We start from the raw sequence: 24,235 nt of genomic DNA, 5'->3' as shown, positions 1-24,235 counted from the left end.
TCGCATGTGGCAAAAAGCATGTAATTTTGTGCTGGCTGCCATTTTAACTTTTTATGGAATATTCTCCAAGAGGGGTGATGGGATGTGACTTAATCTAACAACGTCATAACATGTTACATAATATAAAAGCAAATGTGATGACGTCATATTAATTATTATTATTTTTTTTTTTTAATGATACCACTAGAGATCATTGATTTTATATTAATTATGTCATATACTTAGGAGGCTTTCAGTTTCACCCCTCTAAAAGAGTATTCCATAAAAAACCAAAATGGCAGATGGTAGAAAACTGCTTGTATTTTGCCCTATGCTATCTCAGCGAAGTCGATACTGGCGACATCGTTACAATCTAATATGTGGAATCTGTGTCACTGTAATGGTATTTTCACAACTTGTGTCCGGACAAAATTTGGTGGAAGTGTAACAGTAATTGGCGTCAGTCAAATTTGAGAAATAAAACTCTGAGAGAGTTTGTGGTCGAGGTGCAAGTGCACCGTCCATAGTTTATAAGTGTCATTTATGCATGTATTTTGATTAAGTTGATTACATAGTTAAAAGTTTATGCTTAAATCTTGTAGTAACAAATATGTTTGAGTTGTCCTTTAAGTAGAGGGGTATATGTGTGATATATATATATATATATATATATATATATATATATATATATATATATATATATATATATAGATATATATATACACACAAGCATTGAATTTAGGGATTTTTTTAGAATTCAGTCAGAATCATAAGAAATATGTAATCAGTTTCAGTAAAACAGGGTTCGTACGGGTCCTTAAAAACCATGAATTTTTAATTGTAAAATTAAGTACTCAAAAGTCCATGAATATTCTAAAAAGCATCAAAATGTCATGAAAAGTACTTAAATTTTATTTGTAAATGGCCTTTGAAGTTTCACCCTTTTGGCACCAAATCATCAGCAAAAATACCTAATTCCCCTCCCCCCTCCCCCCCTCCCCATTTTTTGTTTTTGCCATACTAATTTACCGATCATACAATCCAACACTTTTTTTTTTACAGTAGGAAAGTAACTGCAAACTACCTTCAGGGTATGGTACTTTACCTTTTTGAAGTAAGAAAAAGCCCGTAATATTTTGTCTGGGGTCCTTAAAAAGTCCTTGAAAAAAATCTTGCCAAAACAGTACTAACACTAATTTGCATTCATGTGTTCTTTCTTTTTTTTGTAATGTTAAATACCTCCCAACGTAGTATTCACCTACAAAGACATCATATAACCATGCATCTGTTTTTTTCTTTTTGCAGACGAAAAGGGATCCTGAGCGAAGTTGGCGCAAGTCGGATGTGTCAAAGAAGTCTCCGTTTGGCCACGGTACACTAAAGCGCTCGCTGAAGCGTCGTATGTCGATGTCAATCACACGCCACAAGATGAAGACGTCCCAGGATTACTCACTGCACGGGGCTGGTGACGCTACCATTGTCAAGTCTGTCGGTAAACCCAGCACTGTCCCGTCTCCTCTCCAGACTGTCCCGTCCCCTTTCCACACCGTCCCATCTCTCCAGACTGCGGTCAGCATCGCCCAGAGATCTCACAGATGCAGACTCACGGTTAGTCAGTTTAGCAGATTCCACCTTTATTCATTAGGCCATACTACAATTCTATTTTATATTTTCAGGAAATGCTGCACTTTAAACATATACGTTTTAAGGACAATTGTTTTTTAATAGTGCAATACAAAATAGTGGCAGCCAGACAATTATCCTTAGGTCAGATGGGGATGAAAATCTAGGATTTATTTTAATAGTCTTAACAGTGATGTCATTAAAGGTAAAGTCTCAAAGATGCATAATGACCAAAATATTTAATTGTTTTGTTATATGTTAAGATTGAGCCTTGAGTTGCATGGCCACAAAATATTACATCCTAATTTCATTTAATGCAGTGTTTATAAATTTGTATTTACTGCAAAATCCGATGAGGGCGACTAACAGGTACACGTGACACAGGCCTCTATATTGCGACCATTTGTTAATCCAGTGAGGGCGACTAGCAAGTACACATGACACAGGCCTCTATATTGCGACCATTTGTTAATCCAGTGAGGGCGACTAGCAAGTACACATGACACAGGCCTCTATATTGCGACCATTTGTTAATCCAGTGAGGGCGACTAGCAGGTACACGTGACACAGGCCTCTATATTGCGACCATTTGTTAATCCAGTGAGGGCGACTAGCAAGTACACATGACACAGGCCTCTATATTGCGACCATTTGTTAATCCAGTGAGGGCGACTAGCAGGTACACGTGACACAGGCCTCTATATTGCAACTATTTGTTAATCCAGTCAGGGCGATTAGCAGGTACACGTGACACAGGCCTCTATATTGCGACCATTTGTTAATCCACTGAGGGCGACTAGCAGGTACACGTGACACAGGCCTCTCTATTGCGACCATTTGTTAATCCAGTGAGGGCGACTAGCAGGTACACGTGACACAGGCCTCTATATTGCGACCATTTGTTAATCCACTGAGGGCGACTACACGTGTCACAGGCCTCTCTATTGCGACCATTTGTTAATCCAGTGAGGACGACTAGCAGGTACACGTGACACAGGCCTCTATATTGCGACCATTTGTTAATCCAGTGAGGGGCGACTAGCAGGGGCGACTAACAGGTACACGTGACACAGGCCTCTCTATTGCGACCATTTGTTAATCCAGTGAGGGCGACTAGCAGGTACACGTGACACAGGCCTCTCTATTGCGACCATTTGTTAATCCAGTGAGGGGCGACTAGCAGGGGCAACTAACAGGTACACGTGACGCAGGCCTCTATATTGCGACCATTTGTTAATCCAGTGAGGGCGACTAGCAGGTACACGTGACACAGGCCTCTATATTGCGACCATTTGTTAATCCACTGAGGGCGACTAGCAGGTACACGTGACACAGGCCTCTATATTGCGACCATTTGTTAATCCAGTGAGGGCGACTAGCAGGTACACGTGACACAGGCCTCTCTATTGCGACCATTTGTTAATCCAGTGAGGGCGACTAGCAGGTACACGTGACACAGGCCTCTATATTGCGACCATTTGTTAATCCAGTGAGGGCGACTAGCAGGTACACGTGACACAGGCCTCTATATTGCGACCATTTGTTAATCCAGTGAGGGCGACTAGCAGGTACACGTGACACAGGCCTCACTATTGCGACCATTAGTTAATCCAGTGAGGGCGACTAGCAGGTACACGTGACACAGGCCTCTCTATTGCGACCATTTGTTAATCCAGTGAGGGCGACTAGCAGGTACACGTGACACAGGCCTCTCTATTGCGACCATTTGTTAATCCAGTGAGGGCGACTAGCAGGTACACGTGACACAGGCCTCTCTATTGCGACCATTTGTTAATCCAGTGAGGGCGACTAGCAGGTACACGTGACACAGGCCTCTCTATTGCGACCATTTGTTAATCCAGTGAGGGCGACTAGCAGGTACACGTGACACAGGCCTCTCTATTGCGACCATTTGTTAATCCAGTGAGGGCGACTAGCAGGTACACGTGACACAGGCCTCTCTATTGCGACCATTTGTTAATCCAGTGAGGGCGACTAGCAGGTACACGTGACACAGGCCTCTATATTGCGACATTTGTTAATCCAGTGAGGGCGACTAGCAGGTACACGTGACACAGGCCTCACTATTGCGACCATTTGTTAATCCAGTGAGGGCGACTAGCAGGTACACGTGACACAGGCCTCTCTATTGCGACCATTTGTTAATCCAGTGAGGGCGACTAGCAGGTACACGTGACACAGGCCTCTCTATTGCGACCATTTGTTAATCCAGTGAGGGCGACTAGCAGGTACACGTGACACAGGCCTCTCTATTGCGACCATTTGTTAATCCAGTGAGGGCGACTAGCAGGTACACGTGACACAGGCCTCTCTATTGCGACCATTTGTTAATCCAGTGAGGGCGACTAGCAGGTACACGTGACACAGGCCTCTATATTGCGACCATTTGTTAATCCAGTGAGGGCGACTAGCAGGTACACGTGACACAGGCCTCTCTATTGCGACCATTTGTTAATCCAGTGAGGGCGACTAGCAGGTACACGTGACACAGGCCTCTCTATTGCGACCATTTGTTAATCCAGTGAGGGCGACTAGCAGGTACACGTGACACAGGCCTCTATATTGACCATTTGTTAATCCAGTGAGGGCGACTTGTGACACAGGCCTCTCTATTGCGACCATTTGTTAATCCAGTGAGGGCGACTAGCAGGTACACGTGACACAGGCCTCTCTATTGCGACCATTTGTTAATCCAGTGAGGGCGACTAGCAGGTACACGTGACACAGGCCTCTATATTGCGACCATTTGTTAATCCTGGTGAAATAGTCGCTGCATACCACTAAACTTCTCCTTGTTAAGCACATAGGGGGATATTCTGGTGAAATAGTCACTGTATACCACTAAACTTCTCCTTGTTACGCACATAGGGGGATATCCTGGTGAAATAGTCTCTGTATATCACTAAACTTCTCCTTGTTAAGCACATAGGGGGATATCCTGGTGAAATAGTCTCTGTATACCACTAAACTTGTCCTTGTTAAGCACATAGGGGGATATTCTGGTGAAATAGTCGCTGTATACCACTAAACGTCTCCTTGTTAAGCACATAGGCAAATTCCTATTGGCCTTCAATTTCGTGCAGGGTGCAGAAAATATTTCACTAGCCCACTGGACCAGAACTGACTAAAATTTACTAGCCTGCCAAAATTTGTACTAGTCTGCCAGCCTATAGGACAATATATTATTGTTTAACACACACACACACACACACACACACAGCATGTGGCATACTGCAAGTATTTAAAAAAAAAAATCTATTCAAACCACACCCGCAGTATACTATGAATGTAAACAAATACTTTTTAGGAACTATTGACCTTTGACTGGCTCTGTTTCTGGAGAATGAGGCTAAATTGGAATCATTATCAAAACGGAACCATTTTAGTTGGCCAAAACGGAACCAATTTGGCTATAATGGCACCTAAATGTATTGGCGAGAATGGTATCTTTTTCTTTCTATCTTTAGTCATAGCAGCATTTCAATATATTGGGGAAAACGGTGTTACAAAGTACTAAATAATTAATAGAGCTGTTCTTTTATTGAAGATATCATTGTTCACCACTTGTAATGTCGTTTTAGCCATACATTTTTTAATTTTTGGTTCCATATAAGTCATATAGCCATAGATTTTGGTTCTGTTTTGTCCAATTTAGTTCCGTTTTCTTTGGGGCCATTTTGGCACAGTTCAGTTTTCACTATAACCCATTTCCGGCAATGCGGTACATGTATTGTGTATTGAACTATTTCGTCATCATTCTGAACCATATTTTTGAATGGTTTGGAATTCTGGCATGGCTGTTGCAGTCACGGATTCAGTGTAAAAAAAATAATAATAATAATAAAAAAAATAAATACATACATAAATAAATAAATAAATTTACAGTGAGAAAAAGACGAATCTCCCATCGGACTGGTAGTTACATTTGTCCGTCAAAATAATGACTCATTTGGCAAGCGGGCGTGCACGTTCTGCATCCCTGTCGCAGAGATAAAAATCATTACATCATCGATGATATGATCACTACGAAAAGAGACCGCAACCATGTTTTCGCCAAACGATCGAAGTCAAATGTTAACAAGTATATAATATCAGAGAAAAATATGTAAATAGTTCTAAAATGTTTCTTGGTACACCTTATAAAACACTTTATTTAAAAGGAAAGTTTGTAAGAAAACATTACAATCGTATCAACAATTAAAAAATAAATAAATGAAAATCGATCATGTTATTAACATAGACTGGGATTTCTGTCAACCTTTTATATGCAGCACACAAACACATCATCAGAATAAAGTAGAAAACCAGTGAACTGTTGGCAATTAAATCCCGAATATATACAAAGATTCCCAAATGTTACTTTTAATGTATTGTGATGTTACAACTTGTGATGTTACAACATAATATCCTCAACAGACAATTACATATATACTAGTCACCCAGCACATATAATATCCTCAACAGACAATTACATATACCAGTCACCCAGCACATATACTATTCTCAACAGACAATTACATATATACTAGTCACCCAGCACATATAATATCCTCAACAGACAATTACATATATACCAGTCACCCAGCACATATACTATTCTCAACAGACAATTACATATATACTAGTCGCCCAGCACATATACTATTCTCAACAGACAATTACATATATACTAGTCACCCAGCACATATACTATTCTCAACAGACAATTACATATATACTAGTCGCCCAGCACATATACTATTCTCAACAGACAATTACATATACTAGTCGCCCAGCACATATACTATTCTCAACAGACAATTACATATACTAGTCACCCAGCACATATACTATTCTCAACAGACAATTACATATATACTAGTCACCCAGCACATATACTATTCTCAACAGACAATTACATATACTAGTCGCCCAGCACATATACTATTCTCAACAGACAATTACATATATACTAGTCACCCAGCACATATACTATTCTCAACAGACAATTACATATATACTAGTCACCCAGCACATATACTATTCTCAACAGACAATTACATATATACTAGTCACCCAGCACATATAATATTCTCAACAGACAATTACATATATACTAGTCACCCAGCACATATAATATTCTCAACAGACAATTACATATATACTAGTCACCCAGCACATATAATATTCTCAACAGACAATTACATATATACTAGTCACCCAGCACATATAATATCCTCAACAGACAATTACATATATACTAGTCACCCAGCACATATACTATTCTCAACAGACAATTACATATACTAGTCACCCAGCACATATAATATCCTCAACAGACAATTACATATATACTAGTCACCCAGCACATATACTATTCTCAACAGACAATTACATATACTAGTCGCCCAGCACATATACTATTCTCAACAGACAATTACATATATACCAGTCACCCAGCACATATAATATCCTCAACAGACAATTACATATATACCAGTCACCCAGCACATATAATATCCTCAACAGACAATTACATATATACTAGTCACCCAGCACATATAATATCCTCAACAGACAATTACATATACTAGTCGCCCAGCACATATACTATTCTCAACAGACAATTACATATATACTAGTCACCCAGCACATATACTATTCTCAACAGACAATTACATATATACTAGTCGCCCAGCACATATACTATTCTCAACAGACAATTACATATACTAGTCGCCCAGCACATATACTATTCTCAACAGACAATTACATATACTAGTCACCCAGCACATATACTATTCTCAACAGACAATTACATATATACTAGTCACCCAGCACATATACTATTCTCAACAGACAATTACATATACTAGTCGCCCAGCACATATAATATCCTCAACAGACAATTACATATACTAGTCACCCAGCACATATAATATTCTCAACAGACAATTACATATATACCAGTCACCCAGCACATATAATATCCTCAACAGACAATTACATATACTAGTCACCCAGCACATATAATATCCTCAACAGACAATTACATATACTAGTCGCCCAGCACATATACTATTCTCAACAGACAATTACATATATACTAGTCACCCAGCACATATACTATTCTCAACAGACAATTACATATATACTAGTCGCCCAGCACATATACTATTCTCAACAGACAATTACATATACTAGTCGCCCAGCACATATACTATTCTCAACAGACAATTACATATACTAGTCACCCAGCACATATACTATTCTCAACAGACAATTACATATATACTAGTCACCCAGCACATATACTATTCTCAACAGACAATTACATATACTAGTCGCCCAGCACATATACTATTCTCAACAGACAATTACATATATACTAGTCACCCAGCACATATACTATTCTCAACAGACAATTACATATATACTAGTCACCCAGCACATATACTATTCTCAACAGACAATTACATATACTAGTCACCCAGCACATATACTATTCTCAACAGACAATTACATATATACTAGTCACCCAGCACATATAATATTCTCAACAGACAATTACATATATACCAGTCACCCAGCACATATAATATTCTCAACAGACAATTACATATATACTAGTCACCCAGCACATATAATATTCTCAACAGACAATTACATATACTAGTCACCCAGCACATATAATATCCTCAACAGACAATTACATATATACTAGTCGCCCAGCACATATAATATTCTCAACAGACAATTACATATACTAGTCACCCAGCACATATATAAATTGCACAATTGTTTATCTGATACATTTCATTCTTTTCAGAGTTAATTAATATTTGTACCAATGGGTAAACTGTTTACACACACTTACTAGTCCAGTCAAGTTATCCAATTAAGGGGTCCAACCCACCACTAATTGCACAAAATTGTTTCTCTATGGGATTCTCCTCTGATATATACCCCAGGAATAACATATTAAATATAGAGATGAATAGAAGTGGTGGAGGGCCCTAAATATGCTAATTTATGTTAATTAGGTACGAACATCAAAGGAACCAGATAAACAACTAGAAATCATCAGTTGTGTTGTTAGAAATAATAAGTCTCATTAGGCCTAAGTGCCTGCTGTACTGGCATGTGCTGCTGTGGGGTGCCATTTGTGCATTAACCCATAAGTGCTCAAGGCCTTGCATAAATCAGTCATTTCCAAGGGAATTCTTGCATGTTTCACTCAATCAGACCTCAGCTCCTGGTTTTTAATGGCAAAGGCTTCAAATTCTGTCCAGTTATGGGAGATTGTTCAGGCTTTAATACCATGCTCTGTCTTGAAGCAGATCATCCAGATGTGTATACATAGAAGTTTCTGTGAAGGACACCATGTCATTCGCCGCACTGAGAGATATTGGGCCGGCCTGTCCACTGATCTTATTATTGAACAGGTGCTTATGTGCAGTGTGAAAAGTCGTGGTGGTCTTACTCATGGACAGGGGTCCTCTGAAAGCCAACGAGCACAGTGGTTGCTGTCAATGCCAGCTTGTTCAGAGGTCAATCTTACTCATGGACGGGGGTTCTCTGAAAGCCAACGAGCACAGTGGTTGCTGTCAATGCCAGCTTGTTCAGAGGTCAATCTTACTCATGGACGGGGGTTCTCTGAAAGCCAACGAGCACAGTGGTTGCTGTCAATGCCAGCTTGTTCAGAGGTCAATCTTACTCATGGACGGGGGTTCTCTGAAAGCCAACGAGCACAGTGGTTGCTGTCAATGCCAGCTTGTTCAGAGGTCAATCTTACTCATGGACGGGGGTTCTCTGAAAGCCAACGAGCACAGTGGTTGCTGTCAATGCCAGCTTGTTCAGAGGTCAATCTTACTCATGGACGGGGGTTCTCTGAAAGCCAACGAGCACAGTGGTTGCTGTCAATGCCAGCTTGTTCAGAGGTCAATCTTACTCATGGACGGGGGTTCTCTGAAAGCCAACGAGCACAGTGGTTGCTGTCAATGCCAGCTTGTTCAGAGGTCAATCTTACTCATGGACGGGGGTTCTCTGAAAGCCAACGTTCTCTGAAAGCCAACGAGCACAGTGGTTGCTGTCAATGCCAGCTTGTTCAGAGGTCAATCTTACTCATGGACGGGGGTTCTCTGAAAGCCAACGAGCACAGTGGTTGCTGTCAATGCCAGCTTGTTCAGAGGTCAATCTTACTCATGGACGGGGGTTCTCTGAAAGCCAACGAGCACAGTGGTTGCTGTCAATGCCAGCTTGTTCAGAGGTCAATCTTACTCATGGACGGGGGTTATCTGAAAGCCAACGAGCACAGTGGTTGCTGTCAATGCCAGCTTGTTCAGAGGTCAATCTTACTCATGGACGGGGGTTCTCTGAAAGCCAACGAGCACAGTGGTTGCTGTCAATGCCAGCTTGTTCAGAGGTCAATCTTACTCATGGACGGGGGTTCTCTGAAAGCCAACGAGCACAGTGGTTGCTGTCAATGCCAGCTTGTTCAGAGGTCAATCTTACTCATGGACGGGGGTTCTCTGAAAGCCAACGAGCACAGTGGTTGCTGTCAATGCCAGCTTGTTCAGAGGTCAATCTTACTCATGGACGGGGGTTCTCTGAAAGCCAACGAGCACAGTGGTTGCTGTCAATGCCAGCTTGTTCAGAGGTCAATCTTACTCATGGACGGGGGTTATCTGAAAGCCAACGAGCACAGTGGTTGCTGTCAATGCCAGCTTGTTCAGAGGTCAATCTTACTCATGGACGGGGGTTCTCTGAAAGCCAACGAGCACAGTGGTTGCTGTCAATGCCAGCTTGTTCAGAGGTCAATCTTACTCATGGACGGGGGTTCTCTGAAAGCCAACGAGCACAGTGGTTGCTGTCAATGCCAGCTTGTTCAATTTTGCCATGCAGACACTATCAGGGGTCACATATGTCACAAGTGAGCAGCGCAAGGATGTAACCAAGGCACGACAAAAAAAAGATGTTGATGATACTTTTGACTTGCTCAAGACACTGAAGCAGTTGGATCCTTTTGGTAGTGACAAGTCATTGCGCAGCCTAGTCAGTGGTGTCACAGCAAACAAGTCTGTTAATGATGACAGTGCAAAAAAAGTAGGGCAGGCAATACTTGACAGCATGGTTGGAATGAGCATCAATGAATTATCTTTTAAGCGAAAAAATCAAGTTGTTACCCTCGCTGCCAAGACATTGGTGACTACTAAAGATGATGTCATACTAATTGAGCCACAGCTTCTGTTCCAAAGACTAAGTGTTATTGCCAGTAAGGAGGAAGATCCCTCAACGGATTTCAAGTATGAACTCTGCAGCCCTGTTTGAGTCAACCGTTCTGCTCAAAGAAGCCAACAAACCTTCCCTGCGCAGCCTGCATATGCAAAAAAAGTAGGGCAGGCAATGTGGGAATATGTGAAAGACTCACAGCCATCAATGCCGTCTACTGACCTAAGCGAAAAAATCAAGTTGTTACCCTCGCTGCCAAGACATTGGTGACTACTAAAGATGATGTCATACTGAGCCACAGCTTCTGTTCCAAAGACTAAGTGTTATTGCCAGTAAGGAGGAAGATCCCTCAACGGATTTCAAGTATGAACTCTGCAGCCCTGTTTGAGTCAACCGTTCTGCTCAAAGAAGCCAACAAACCTTCCCTTGCATATGCAATGTGGGAATATGTGGGAATCCCTCATTCAGAGAATTTCTTGGCCCAGAAAAGAGTCGGTTGATCACATCTGTCAATTATACGTGGACTATGTAACTCGAAGGTACTCAAAAGCAACCATTGTATTTGATGGCTATCCTGCAGGACCGTCAACCAAGGATGTTACTCACTTGCGCAGGACAAAGGGTTGCTGCGGTCCAGAGGTTCATTTTTCTGGCCAAACTGTTATTTCTTTGAAGAAAGCTGCGTTTTTGTCAAACCCAGTAAACAAGCAGAGGTTCATAAACATTTTGAGTGATAAACTTGAGAGAGTAGGATGTGTTGTCCAACATGCAAAGGGAGATGCTGATACACTGATTGTCATGACTGCAGTGAAATCTGCTGAGTTTGTTGACACTGTTCTAATCGGAGAGGACACAGACTTGCTGGTTCTGCTTTGCTACCATGCAAAGAATCTGCCAAAGGCAATCTATTTTCAACCAGAACCAAAGTTACATTCAAAAAGCTGCAGAGTATGGGACATACAAAAGACGAGGGATATCCTAAAGGAGACTACATGTGAATACATTCTGTTTGCCCATGCCATTTCCGGTTGCAACACAACCTCTAGACTGTATGGGGTTGGGAAACATCTTGTGTTCAAAAAGCTGCTTGGTGATTCCGAATTCAGAAAACATGCAGAAATCTTTTTGTCTGGCCCATATACCCAACATGATCAAATTACTGAAGCTGGGGAGAAGGCAATTGTGTCCCTGTACAATGGAGGAAAAAATGACAGTCTGGACAAACTTAGATGCCAGCGATTTAAAGAAAAAGTTGTCAGGTGTTCAAAAGAGATTCAGGCAAAGGTTTTGCCACCAACGTCAGGTGCTGCCAAGTACCACTCACTACGTGTTTTCCATCAAATAAGCGAATGGAAAGGAGAAAGCCTTAATGCCACTGAATATGGGTGGAAGGAGAAGGATGGCAAGTTCATTCCACTGCGAACAGACCTGCCTCCAGCTCCTGACCACCTATTAGAAGTTATTCACTGTAACTGTAAAACCGGCTGCAGTACTCTAAAATGCACCTGTCGCAGGAATGGCCTTGAATGTACATTTGCCTGTGGTGACTGTAAAAGCACTAGCTGCTCTAATACAAAGGCTATTAGTTATCACTGACTCAAGTTTCTTAACAAATTGATTTAAATATTATTTATATATTCATAATATGTGCTATTGTTCCTCATGCTATACATATTACATGTATGTTGATGTTGTTTCTTTGAATGTATGTATGTATAATATCATGTATAGATTAGAGAGGGCCTCATGGGAGACCAGTCACCTTGTACTGAATGTGTTTACCCTCTGAAAATAAAGAATTTTATTATTATTATTATTATTATTGAGACTGAAGTTGACTGAAGTTGACTGAAGTTGATGAACAATCACAGAGCTTCAAACAAGTGTTCCGGAGACTTGGCTTTTATCTTCTTCTCGATTTGTCTATCTGGTGCGGGCACTACTTTTTTATGTTACTTGGTTAACCCTGCCTTATTTGCATAACTGGCTCATAATGACAACTTTTTGGGGATTCTTTCATGTATTACTAGCATTGAACCATGAAATCTAGATCTTGACATTTTTCTCATACTTTTTGGTTCACAGATCTAAAAGTTATGATGAAAAGGTGGTATGGCGACACATAATTATCATAATTATGATTACATAATTAGCCAATCACCCAAATGGGCACTTGATTTTAGTTTCTATTATTTCTTACAACACAACTGATGAATTTGGATAGCATTTAATTGCTTCTTTTGATGACAAATGCAAGATTTCCAGTTGTTTATCTGGTTCCTTTGATGTTCGTACCTAATTAACATAAATTAGCATATTTAGGGCCCTTAAGTCACTATTTGACTGGACTATACATAGACATATTAGACATGCACAGACAAACACACAGATACACAATGTAACACATACATGTACACACATTCATAGATACACTATATTGATATATGAACATGGCTCCTAATTTTGCTATTTGGCACCTAAAAAAAAAATCTAAGTTGGTGCCATCTGGCTCCTGGACAGAACGGTTAACGTAGAGGGCTGACGTAACGTGGCAGGTTGAATATGGTTTGTATGGATGAATCCATGTTGCAAGGACCTGTGCTATTATAACAGATAAGTGAGGAAGATATTCTTCACCATTTTTTCAGGGTGTTAACAGGACTACCTGGCTTTCATTTCAGATAGTCCCTTGAAAGTTCAGGTGGTCCATATTTTCTAATAATTTGAAGTTAAAATAACGCTACGGTTTGTTATTTTGATAATTTAGTACTGGGTAAATCATTATGCATGTTCTGTACATACTACTAATAATTATAACATATCAATTCATACTAAAACACATCGAATCAATATTCAGGCTGGAACTGACACTGGTATTATATAAAATTATGTTGCTTGACCTGTTAAATATGAACAAACATTATTAGTACGCCTACTACATTGCTCAGTGGCTTTGGTATTATTAGGGACGTTTCTTCTCCCCGATCAGGACATTTAGATCTGAGCCTGTACATAATTTATATTTGATATAAAACCTTTACAAGCCCCCCATCCCCCACGGGCCCTGCAAATTACTTACTGTTATGGCATGCGAAACTAAAACATTCAACTACCTACTCCAGTTGGGTTATGAATACTGCTGCAACACAGTGAATAACAGATAACAGACAAAATAATACTATAGCTTATATTGCCTTAATAAAATATTTCTTAGATATTATTGTAAAGAAATATTGGGCAATTCCACAGTAACTGACGCAACATTCAGAGATTTTTTAACATCTTGATTTTTTTTTGATTTTTTTTTTTAAAGTATTCAATAAAATTCTTAAAGCTGCACACCCTAGTTCCATCCATCGAAAATAAATTATAATTTGGTTAATCTACAAACCTGTAACACACTTAGATCACGTTTTTATCAAATGGAGTGAAAAAGCAGGTTTTATATCGATAAATACCATGGGAATGCCCATGTCCCAATTGCTTAAATAATTTTGAAAGTTTGTATTCTGATGTCACCGGTAGATGTCGCTCGAAGCACAACAATGCCTACATCACGACAAATTTCACAGACTTGGGGTGCGTTCTTTTCACCTCTCCTGGACATGTTCCAACTGTTCTGTCCTGGTTGTATCCCCTCTCCAGATATCGTAGGACTTAGCAAAATTATTGGTTTTAAGGGTTTGTAACATTTTGTATTGAGATACTTACCGTATTTGACCGGAAATAAGCCCATGTCTTTGAATAAGTCCCCCTCCGTTTTGATAGCATTTAAGAAATTAGGCCCTCATTCGTAAATAAGCCCACCCCCAACTTCGTCACCTTATAAATAACATGAAATTGCAAGTTTGCTCAAAGTTCATTTAAACGGTCATACCTCCTGCAGATAATTAAACACAAATGTAACACAATATTTTACCACCAGTGAGATTTAGCAGACTAACAATAACAGTGTGTAACATTGTTTTCAATTTCATGCCTGCAGTATTTCTCTGAAGTATCCAAGCCCAAGTATGAACTAAAAACCAATGTCTATTTTTACCACCACACTGGGTCCGCAGTTAATGCTAATTAAGCAAATACCTTATTCTGATTGGCTAAGAACAATGACCTTAGATTGACAATTCTTTGTAGTGTAAGCTGGCTGCCTGTGTCAGAAACGTGTGTATACGCTATTGAGTTTGTTGTTAACTGCTGTTGTTTTAGTCTTCTCAGCATTAAATTTTGCATGTAAATAAACAACACTGGTAAGTAATTGTAACATAGAAGGTGTGTTTCTGATAATTAGATACTAGTAAAAAAACCTACAATATAATTAATAAACAATTATTATTTGTTAATAACAAATGGAACACTAATTAATAGATGTGCTACTGAACGTTTTTTGTTTTCTTCCTAGTTCATTTAAGAATTGTAATTTATTTTAATTATTATTATTAAATTTTTTTTCAACAAAACTGGCCCCTTGTCTGGGAATAAGCCCACCCCATGCTAAGCTCACAATGAGTTGTCTTGGCCCCCTGGGCTTATTTCCGGTCAAATACGGTACTTGTCTGAACTTTATTGTTACTGAAAATGTTCACGAACTGTGAAGAAAAATCTCACAAATGAACAACAACAAATCGGATGTTGATTGCGCGAACCGTGCACGAGAAAACAAACCGAACCAAAATGATAACGGTCACGTGGTATACCAACGTCTGTGACATTGAAATGGAAATATCCCGTCTAAAAATAGATTAGACCTTGTCTGCTCAACAGATTTTTCTCAAACGTGCGTCCGTTTTTCAGAAATACGAAAAATGCATTTTGTGGTATTACAAACACCAGGATTACCAGGATTACCAAAACACACTTTAGGTGAATGGAAATGTATATTCTAAATAATAAACGGTAAGTAAAGTGCAATTTTATTTGTGAAAAAATGGGTTTAATAGCGAAAAACAACGCATTAATGCACCATCGATTCTAGCCAGTCTAAACCCCCACTGTCTTCAAAATGTTCTGCACACATGCCTCAACAATGAGACCACAGCTTACATTTACATGTACATCTTGACTGGAAGTGTAATGATTTTTTTTATTATTGCAATTACGAAGTATATATATACTGCATTCACTTTCTTATGCCATTACCAAATGACTGAACCGAACCAAATGTTTCATAAGAAATCGATGGGAATAAGGCAGATATTGTAAATAAATCTTTCTTTAAAATCTGGGTTTTTTTATTCTCAGCATGCTGTCCGGTCTCATTTTTGTTCTTGTTTGATTTCACTTTATCTTGCTCCATTTTTCACTATTCTCTCTTCTTTTCCCTCTCCAACCTCTTTCTGAAATCACATTTTGAATTTGATTTGCAATTCCACAATGACAAAGGATTGGCTGTTTTGTTGAATAACTGATGCAAACTGTTTATGTATTTTACAATTTTAGCCAAGAACTCATGGGAAACCACTGTGGCAGTATGGTGTAATGTTGATTTATTTTTCTGAGTTAATTATTAAAGATTATATGCATCATATTCATAATATGTAGTTATTTATCAAAATAAATGTAAAAATAGCAAAATAAGTGACTTGCCACTACATGTATAAAACTGCAATTCTAAATTTGTGTTACCGGTAATTATTATTGAACATTAAAAATAGATACTGTTTACAATAAATGGTGCTGTACATATATTAATCTAAGCTAATGAAACAATGTCTACCTCTGACATCACAAGCAATACAATATATCTAATGAAACAAATTCTATCTGCATCTGACATCAAAAGCTACACAATATACATCTTGAAGTATAAGGGTATAGTCATTGATGCTTGTGTAACTGCTATCATCTACATACATGTATCTATTTAAAAACAGTGTTAACTGAGTCATGATTATTTTATTTTAGTGAGACATCTTTAGATTAACTTCTAAGGAGTGACGGTATTTGCAGCTCTTGAAAACATTTTTTCTATGGTTTTACACAGATGTGTTAATAAAGAAATGATAAAACTAACAAGTGCAAAGGTCAAGAAAATTCTGAAACTTATTAAATTTTTATAGCACTCACTCTAGTTTGGAAATTAACACATTTCACAATCTTACATTATGCTTCCAAGAAATATAAAACTGGAAAATAATGCATGTGTTAATGTGTTGTGTCAGTTACTGACTGGGGAGGTACGTCAGTTGCCAATAAATTTTAATTCTTGGTGTGCCCATTTAGATTATTATGTTGTCATGTTGTTAAACCATGGCACAACTAAGAGAATATAAAAAAATATAATATATGGTAGCACTGTAGGAGGACAATACTAAAATTAAGCTTCAAAAGGTAACTGACGCAACGAGGTCATGCAATAAGTTCAAGTTTTTATTCATAAAAATCTATTCCAAATTTATTAATTTGTGTTGTTTGGGAATTGCCATTAAGATGTTACAAACAAAATGCAATACTTACCTTTATCATATTCATCCAATTTTAATGACATTTTTGAAAAAAAAGATTTCTTTGCAATTTGGGTTCTATTCTTAGGAGGAAATAGCACAAATTAAAGATGGCCGCCAGGTCACATGACACAGTTTTGAATTAAAACCTGAATATATTATTGATTATTAACAAATAATTCTATATGAAAAATAAAGGCATAACAGGGAAAACAAATTTCACTCCAGAGGTATAATTTTTCGTGGAATTGCCCTATTTGAAACTTTTTGTTTTAACTCGAACGATCTGTTATTCATTGTGATCCGTTATTGATAAACTGACAGTACTATGGCTGAAATATAGTGTAATTACATTTTGTATGTGTAGACCTATTATAATTGGTTCAATCAAAACATTCATTTAATGTTAGATAACTCAGGGCTGGCCATATCCTAAAATTTTCAATTGCCCGCTGGGCAAGTAACTCTCAGATTTCACTTGCCCACAAAAAAATTACCTAGTCCCAAGACGTAAGCAGTTTAAATAAAAATTAAACTGTATGTTTCAAACAATTTCACATCACACAAAGCACTTGTAAGCCCTGTATTACTAAATATGTTTGGGGGGTGGGGGTCTGGGTTGTTTTGTTGTTGTTGTTTTTTAGAGGGAAGGGTTCATGATGGACGAATTTAAATATTAAAAAAAGTAGTGTTTTCCCTAGATTGTTTTAGCATGGTGCCATGCCTCAATAGTCTAGCACCATCTTGCCTCAATCAGCGCCATGCTGCCCTGAGATTAAACAAGCCTTTTTCAGTAATTAATTCTAAAATTGCCTTTATAAAACACCCTAAAATGTATTATTAATTAATAAAATATGCCTTTTATATCTTTTGCCATTCATTTATTAAAGCAAGCAGATAAATTACATTAATGTTTATTTTAATTAATTTTTTTTGTATTTTTAACCTTTAGACTACTGGATTAATTTTTAACAAAAACCACGTTGAGTGGGTACAAGTTTATAATTTTTACTCACATATATTCACTTAAATGTTTCATAAATACATGAAATAAAGTTCATATATGAATCGGTAAGTATTATTTTCGTGTCTTTTTTTGTAATTTTTGTTATTTTAGATCGGCTAATGATGATTAAAATTAGGCAAAAAATCGAAAAAAGTTGTGTTTACTTACGGGCATTTGTGGCCAGCTGTCCAGTATTTATGTCCATTATTCCCGATAACAGTGGTTTTTTGACAAGAATTTTTTTTAAAACCCGAACTACGATTCATATTGCAATATTTGGTAATTTTCGTTGTTGGTAAAACGATCAAATTTATTATCAAATTAGCTGTTACAATCAGCTATCGATCCCTGAAAATTACCGCGACGTGCCGCCATTGTTGTCAAGCGAAAATACTTGCCGAAAACCACTTTTTGAACTGAAAATTTCAAGGTATTTTCAATTGAAAAAATAAAAATAAAAACCACCATTTTGAAAAAAAATCTTTTTTCTTTAATTATATTTCCGTTTCTGGCGAGTGTCGTGTGCAAAACGGCGGGAAATATTAATTGGGGAGTGCACTGTATACAGTGTACAGTGTATCGACTGACGTGACGTCGGGCGAGATATCTCGCCTGCAGTAGTCGGAAGGTTAGTGAAAAACAAGTGCCCCGAAAATGGTGAAAATGCCCCAAAAGTGTTTGGTCTACCATGCCTTGCCTAATTTCTAGGGAAATCACTAAAAAGTATACCACTTTATTTTTCAGGATGAAATTTACTTGTAGATGCAGAACATTGCATTTCTGGACATTTAATTTTCACAATTTACAGTGGGAGTATGCCATCGGTTTGCCTTAGAAATTCCGGCGTTTAGCGCTCTCGACGTGAGTCCGACACACAGACTCAGTCGGAAACTGTTTTGATCCCATTTCAAATTTTCCAGCACGTACGCCTACTCACTTTCTTTAACATTTAGTCAGTTAAGTGTTAATTGCATGTATATTTAATAAATCAATTTAATTGTGAAACAAATGCGAAAACTTGCAGATGGACAACCTAATTTTGTAATACGAAACGCTACTACATGTACGTTGGTCAAAAACTGTCCATGCAGTGGGAATTCCCTGACCTCATTTTACGTCACACATGTGTTGCGCAAGCTCACTTAGATAAAGCGAAAACTAATTTTACAAAGAGTCTACTTATCCATTTTAGTAACGTGCTGGATTTTAACATTCTAAACAGCTTTTTTTTTATTCTTCAACGTTTTCAGCAATTTACGGACACCGACATAAAATACCATGATTTACGAATAAATGCCTAATTTCTTAAATGTCTGGACGCTTATTGAAAGACGTGGGCCTACTTCTGGTCAAATACAGTACTCGATATAATAATCAGGGGCCTCACACACACACATGCAGGAATGCATGCTTGCTGCAGACTACAGAATTACAAAAATTGCAAGTGTACAAAAGGGATAAACAGGCACTTTGTGTTTGGAAATTTTGGCCAGCTCAGATATAATAAATCGAACGTAATAAATATTGTTAAATGATGTAATCTGAGATGAAAAGTTGATTGAAACATGCAAGCAGTTTTGCGTTAAAATGGGAAAAATGACATCTTTGCAACTCTGTGAAAATTAATATGCATGTATTGGCAATTTCCATAAAGGCATTTCAATCAAAACACCTCGCCTAAATTTAACTTCGATGACGCATGTACCGTTTTACGAAAACATGTGACAGTTGCTGATCGATGCATAATTATTATTTTGCTGAGAATGGTCAACTTCGCAGTCCTTTCATTCCGATGTGATGTTGGTAAATTAAACTACCATTCTATAAAAATGTGCGAGGTATCCCGTTATTTTCCAAATTCAAGATGATTGTATTTTGGCAGAAGACTGCATCAACTACAAAATGTGTAACTTGCGCATGCTCAGTTTAGTCAGGATGCGGTAACATTTAAAAACCAAACCGCATCGCGTACTGTAAATGAATGTGAAATGATGAGGAACCAGTCAAGCTAATTGCGATACAATTGTTTTCTGAACAAGCCTCTGTTTCTGCTATTTGAAATAGGTCAGCATAGATCCACAAAACGTTTCATTTGTGCCAAATAAATTATGTGTTTGCAGCTTCAGGTAGTCCTGTTAATTTTCAGGTAGTCTCAGACTACCGGACTACCGTTAAGATCTAACCCTGTATTCTGTATAATTTTCTCACTGCCCACTAGTAATGACATCCATGTATTAGACTGTTTAACACATAGGATTGGTGGATGCTGATTTGATCACATTACATTAAACAAGATGGTATATGTGAAAGTACATCTTAAAGATTTGTTGCTGCTATTTAGTAGGAGTATCCTGTGGTGGTAGAAGGTTTACTTTCTATAGAGATTACATTCAAATACACGTAACTGCACAGTAGACACAGAAAAGCCAGTTAAAAAAAATTGCTTAGGTGACATTAAAAAAGACACCTTTCTAATTCCTTTGATCTTCATGGTCACTGGTTGAAATGAAAAATCAAATTAGTTTTTTCTCAGAATGTCCTGGGTGTAAAGAATATCTCTTTCCTAGAACTGAAGGTCACTCATATTTAGGGGTTCACTGTAAAGAATATCTCTTTCCTAGAACTGAGGGTCACTCATATTCAGGGTTTCACTGTAAAGAATATCTCTTTCCTAGAACTGAAGGTCACTCATATTCAGGGTTTCACTGTAAAGAATATCTCTTTCCTAGAACTGAAGGTCACTCATATTCAGGGTTTCACTGTAAAGAATATCTCTTTCCTAGAACTGAGGCACACTGTAAAGAATATCTCTTTCCTAGAACTGAGGCACACTGTAAAGAATATCTCTTTCCTAGAACTGAGGGTCACTAATATTCAGGGGCTCACACTGTAAAGAATATGTCTTTCCTAGAACTGAGGGTCACTCATATTCAGGGGCTCACACTGTAAAGAATATCTCTTTCCTAGAACTGAGGGTCACTCATATTCAGGGGCTCACACTGTAAAGAATATCTCTTTCCTAGAACTGAAGGTCACTCATATTCAGGGTTTCACTGTAAAGAATATCTCTTTCCTAGAACTGAGGCACACTGTAAAGAATATCTCTTTCCTAGAACTGAGGGTCACTAATATTCAGGGGCTCACACTGTAAAGAATATCTCTTTCCTAGAACTGAGGGTCACTCATATTCAGGGGCTCACACTGTAAAGAATATCTCTTTCCTAGAACTGAGGGTCACTCATATTCAGGGGCTCACACTGTAAAGAATATCTCTTTCCTAGAACTGAGGGTCACTCATATTCAGGGGCTCACACTGTAAAGAATATCTCTTTCCTAGAACTGAGGGTCACTCATATTCAGGGTTTCACTGTAAAGAATATCTCTTTCCTAGAACTGAAGGTCACTCATATTCAGGGTTTCACTGTAAAGAATATCTCTTTCCTAGAACTGAGGCACACTGTAAAGAATATCTCTTTCCTAGAACTGAGGGTCACTCATATTCAGGGGCTCACACTGTAAAGAATATCTCTTTCCTAGAACTGAGGGTCACTCATATTCAGGGGCTCACTGTAAAGAATATCTCTTTCCTAGAACTGAGGGTCACTCATATTCAGGGGTTCACACTGTAAAGAATGGTTCTCAGCTCTGCATGATAAAAAAGAACTATCCTTCCTCGTATTCGACATTGTGGACTTCTACCCTTCCATAACACCTGAACTACTCGACAAGGCATTGAAATGGGCGAAGAAATATACAGTCATCCCAGATATAGAATACACAACTATCATGCATGCAAGAAAATCACTACTTTTTGACAACAAAGAACAGCCATGGGTGAAAAATTACACTCCCAATGCATTCGACGTCACCATGGGCGGATATGATGGAGCGGAAGTGTGCGAACTAGTAGGACTCCTCATCCTACACACAATTCAAACAAATACCTCCGACATGAACGTCGGACTGTACAGAGATGACGGTCTAGCAGTTCTACGCAGAAGTTCAGGAAGCCAAGCAGACAGAATGAGGAAAATGCTCATCAAAATATTCAAAGATCTTGGCCTAAAGATCACCATCCAGACCAACCTGAAAATAGTCAACTATCTGGACATCACCCTGAACCTTGAAACTGACTCCCACAAACCCTACAGGAAACCCAACAACGAACCCGTTTACATCAACGTCAGCTCAAACCACCCACCCGCAATCACGAAGCAAATACCAAAATCAATCGGCAAACGAATTTCCCTTCTGTCTTCCCATGAAGACTACTTCGCGGAAGCTGCACTAGGGTACAACAAAGCGCTGAGGGCAAGTGGCTACACAGTAAACATCCAATACGACCAGCCTAAACATAGAGAACAACCAGACACAAAGAAAAGGAAAAGACCCAGAAATATCACATGGTTCAACCCCCCATTCAGCAAGAATGTGAAGACAAACGTCGGTAGCGTGTTCATCAAATTGATATCCAAGCATTTCCCAAGTAATCACAAGTACCACACATTGTTCAACAGAAACAACCTGAAAATCAGCTACAGCTGCATGAAAAACTTCGGAGCAATAATCAAAAGCCACAACACGAAAATCACCCAGAGCTCAACCGATCCCGCACAAAAAAAGCCTTGTAACTGCAGACAGAAGAACGAATGCCCCCTGAACAGCAACTGCCAAACTAGCTCCCTCGTATACCGGGCAAACGTGGCATCTGGTAAGACTGTCAGATCATACATAGGTCTTGCTGGAGGTACATTCAAGGAGAGGTTTAACAACCACACTAAATCTTTCAAATATGAACGCTATGAAAAAGAGACAGAACTGTCAAAATACATCTGGGAACTCAAACGAAAAAAACCCGCCTATCACATCAATTGGGAAATCGTCAGGAAATCGGACACACGGAAACGCAGCTCGGGACAATGCAACCTGTGCATCGAGGAGAAGCTCTCAATACTATTTGAAAAAGAAGACAAGCTACTCAACAAAAGGACAGAACTCATATCAAAATGCCGCCACAGCAACAAGCCGAGAGTCTCACGACTGACGTGCCATGACGTCAGGAGCGCACCGCCGCGTACACACAGCGTGACGTCACCTTAACCTTCTGACTACTGCAGGCGAGATATCTCGCCCGACGTCACGTCAGTCGATATACTGTACACTGTATACAGTGCATTCCCCAATTCATATTTCCCGCCGTTTTGCACACGACACTCACCGGAAACGGAAATATAATTAAAGAAAAAAGATTTTTTTTCAAAATGGTGGTTTTTGTTTTGATTTTTTCAATTGAAAATACCTTGAAATTTTGAGTTCAAAAAGTGGTTTTCGGCAAGTATTTTCGCTTGACAACAATGGCGGCACGTCGCGGTAATTTTCAGGGATCGATAGCTGATTGTAACAGCTAATTTGATAATAAATTTGATCGTTTTACCAACAACGAAAATTACCAAATATTGCAATATGAATCGTAGTTCGGGTTTAAAAAAAAATTCTGGTCAGAAAACCACTGTTATCGGGAATAATGGACATAAATACTGGACACCTGGCCACAAATGCCCGTAAGTAAACGCAACTTTTTCGATTTTTTGCCTAATTTTAATCACCATTAGCCGATCTAAAATAATAAAAATTACAAAAAAAGACACGAAAATAATACTTACCGATTCATATATGAACTTTATTTCATGTATTTATGAAACATTTAAGTGAATATATGTGAGTAAAAATTATAAACTTGTACCCACTCAACGTGGTTTTTGTTAAAAATTAATCCAGTAGTCTAAAGGTTAACTGTCACAATTATAAACACTCATCTGATGAAGGCGAGGAGCCTGAAACTCCGAGTAATGAGTTATTAGTGAATACTAAAAATTTAGTGTACCTGCTCCACTAACATTGTGTTGAGCACTTTATGTCCAATAGTGATAACAAATATATTATATATATACACATA

At 38.5% G+C, this 24,235-nt stretch overlaps 2 protein-coding genes across 5 annotated transcripts in view; both read left to right on the top strand.

The window, feature by feature from the left end:
• LOC121384211 (rhotekin-2-like) overlaps window positions 1–24,235 on the top strand; it is a 145,647-nt gene that overhangs the window by 10,212 nt on the left and 111,200 nt on the right. For all 4 annotated transcript variants that reach the window (XM_041514487.1, XM_041514489.1, XM_041514488.1 and 1 more), the window contains exon 2: window positions 1,285–1,587. In XM_041514487.1, the coding sequence (XP_041370421.1) occupies window positions 1,285–1,587 (303 nt within the window). The remainder of the gene's footprint in view (window positions 1–1,284; window positions 1,588–24,235) is intronic.
• Window positions 8,690–10,617, top strand: LOC121384212. The gene is made up of 2 exons (XM_041514495.1): window positions 8,690–9,620; window positions 9,716–10,617. Exons 1-2 carry the CDS (start codon window positions 9,088–9,090, stop codon window positions 10,536–10,538), a joined length of 1,356 nt encoding a protein of 451 aa, XP_041370429.1. The 5' UTR covers window positions 8,690–9,087; the 3' UTR covers window positions 10,539–10,617.

The sequence above is a fragment of the Gigantopelta aegis genome, chromosome 10 (genome assembly GCF_016097555.1).
Source record: "Gigantopelta aegis isolate Gae_Host chromosome 10, Gae_host_genome, whole genome shotgun sequence".
Taxonomy (NCBI): domain Eukaryota; kingdom Metazoa; phylum Mollusca; class Gastropoda; order Neomphalida; family Peltospiridae; genus Gigantopelta; species Gigantopelta aegis.
The sequence above is the reverse complement of the archived record's forward strand: the minus strand, read 5'-3'. Positions and strand labels throughout refer to the sequence as shown.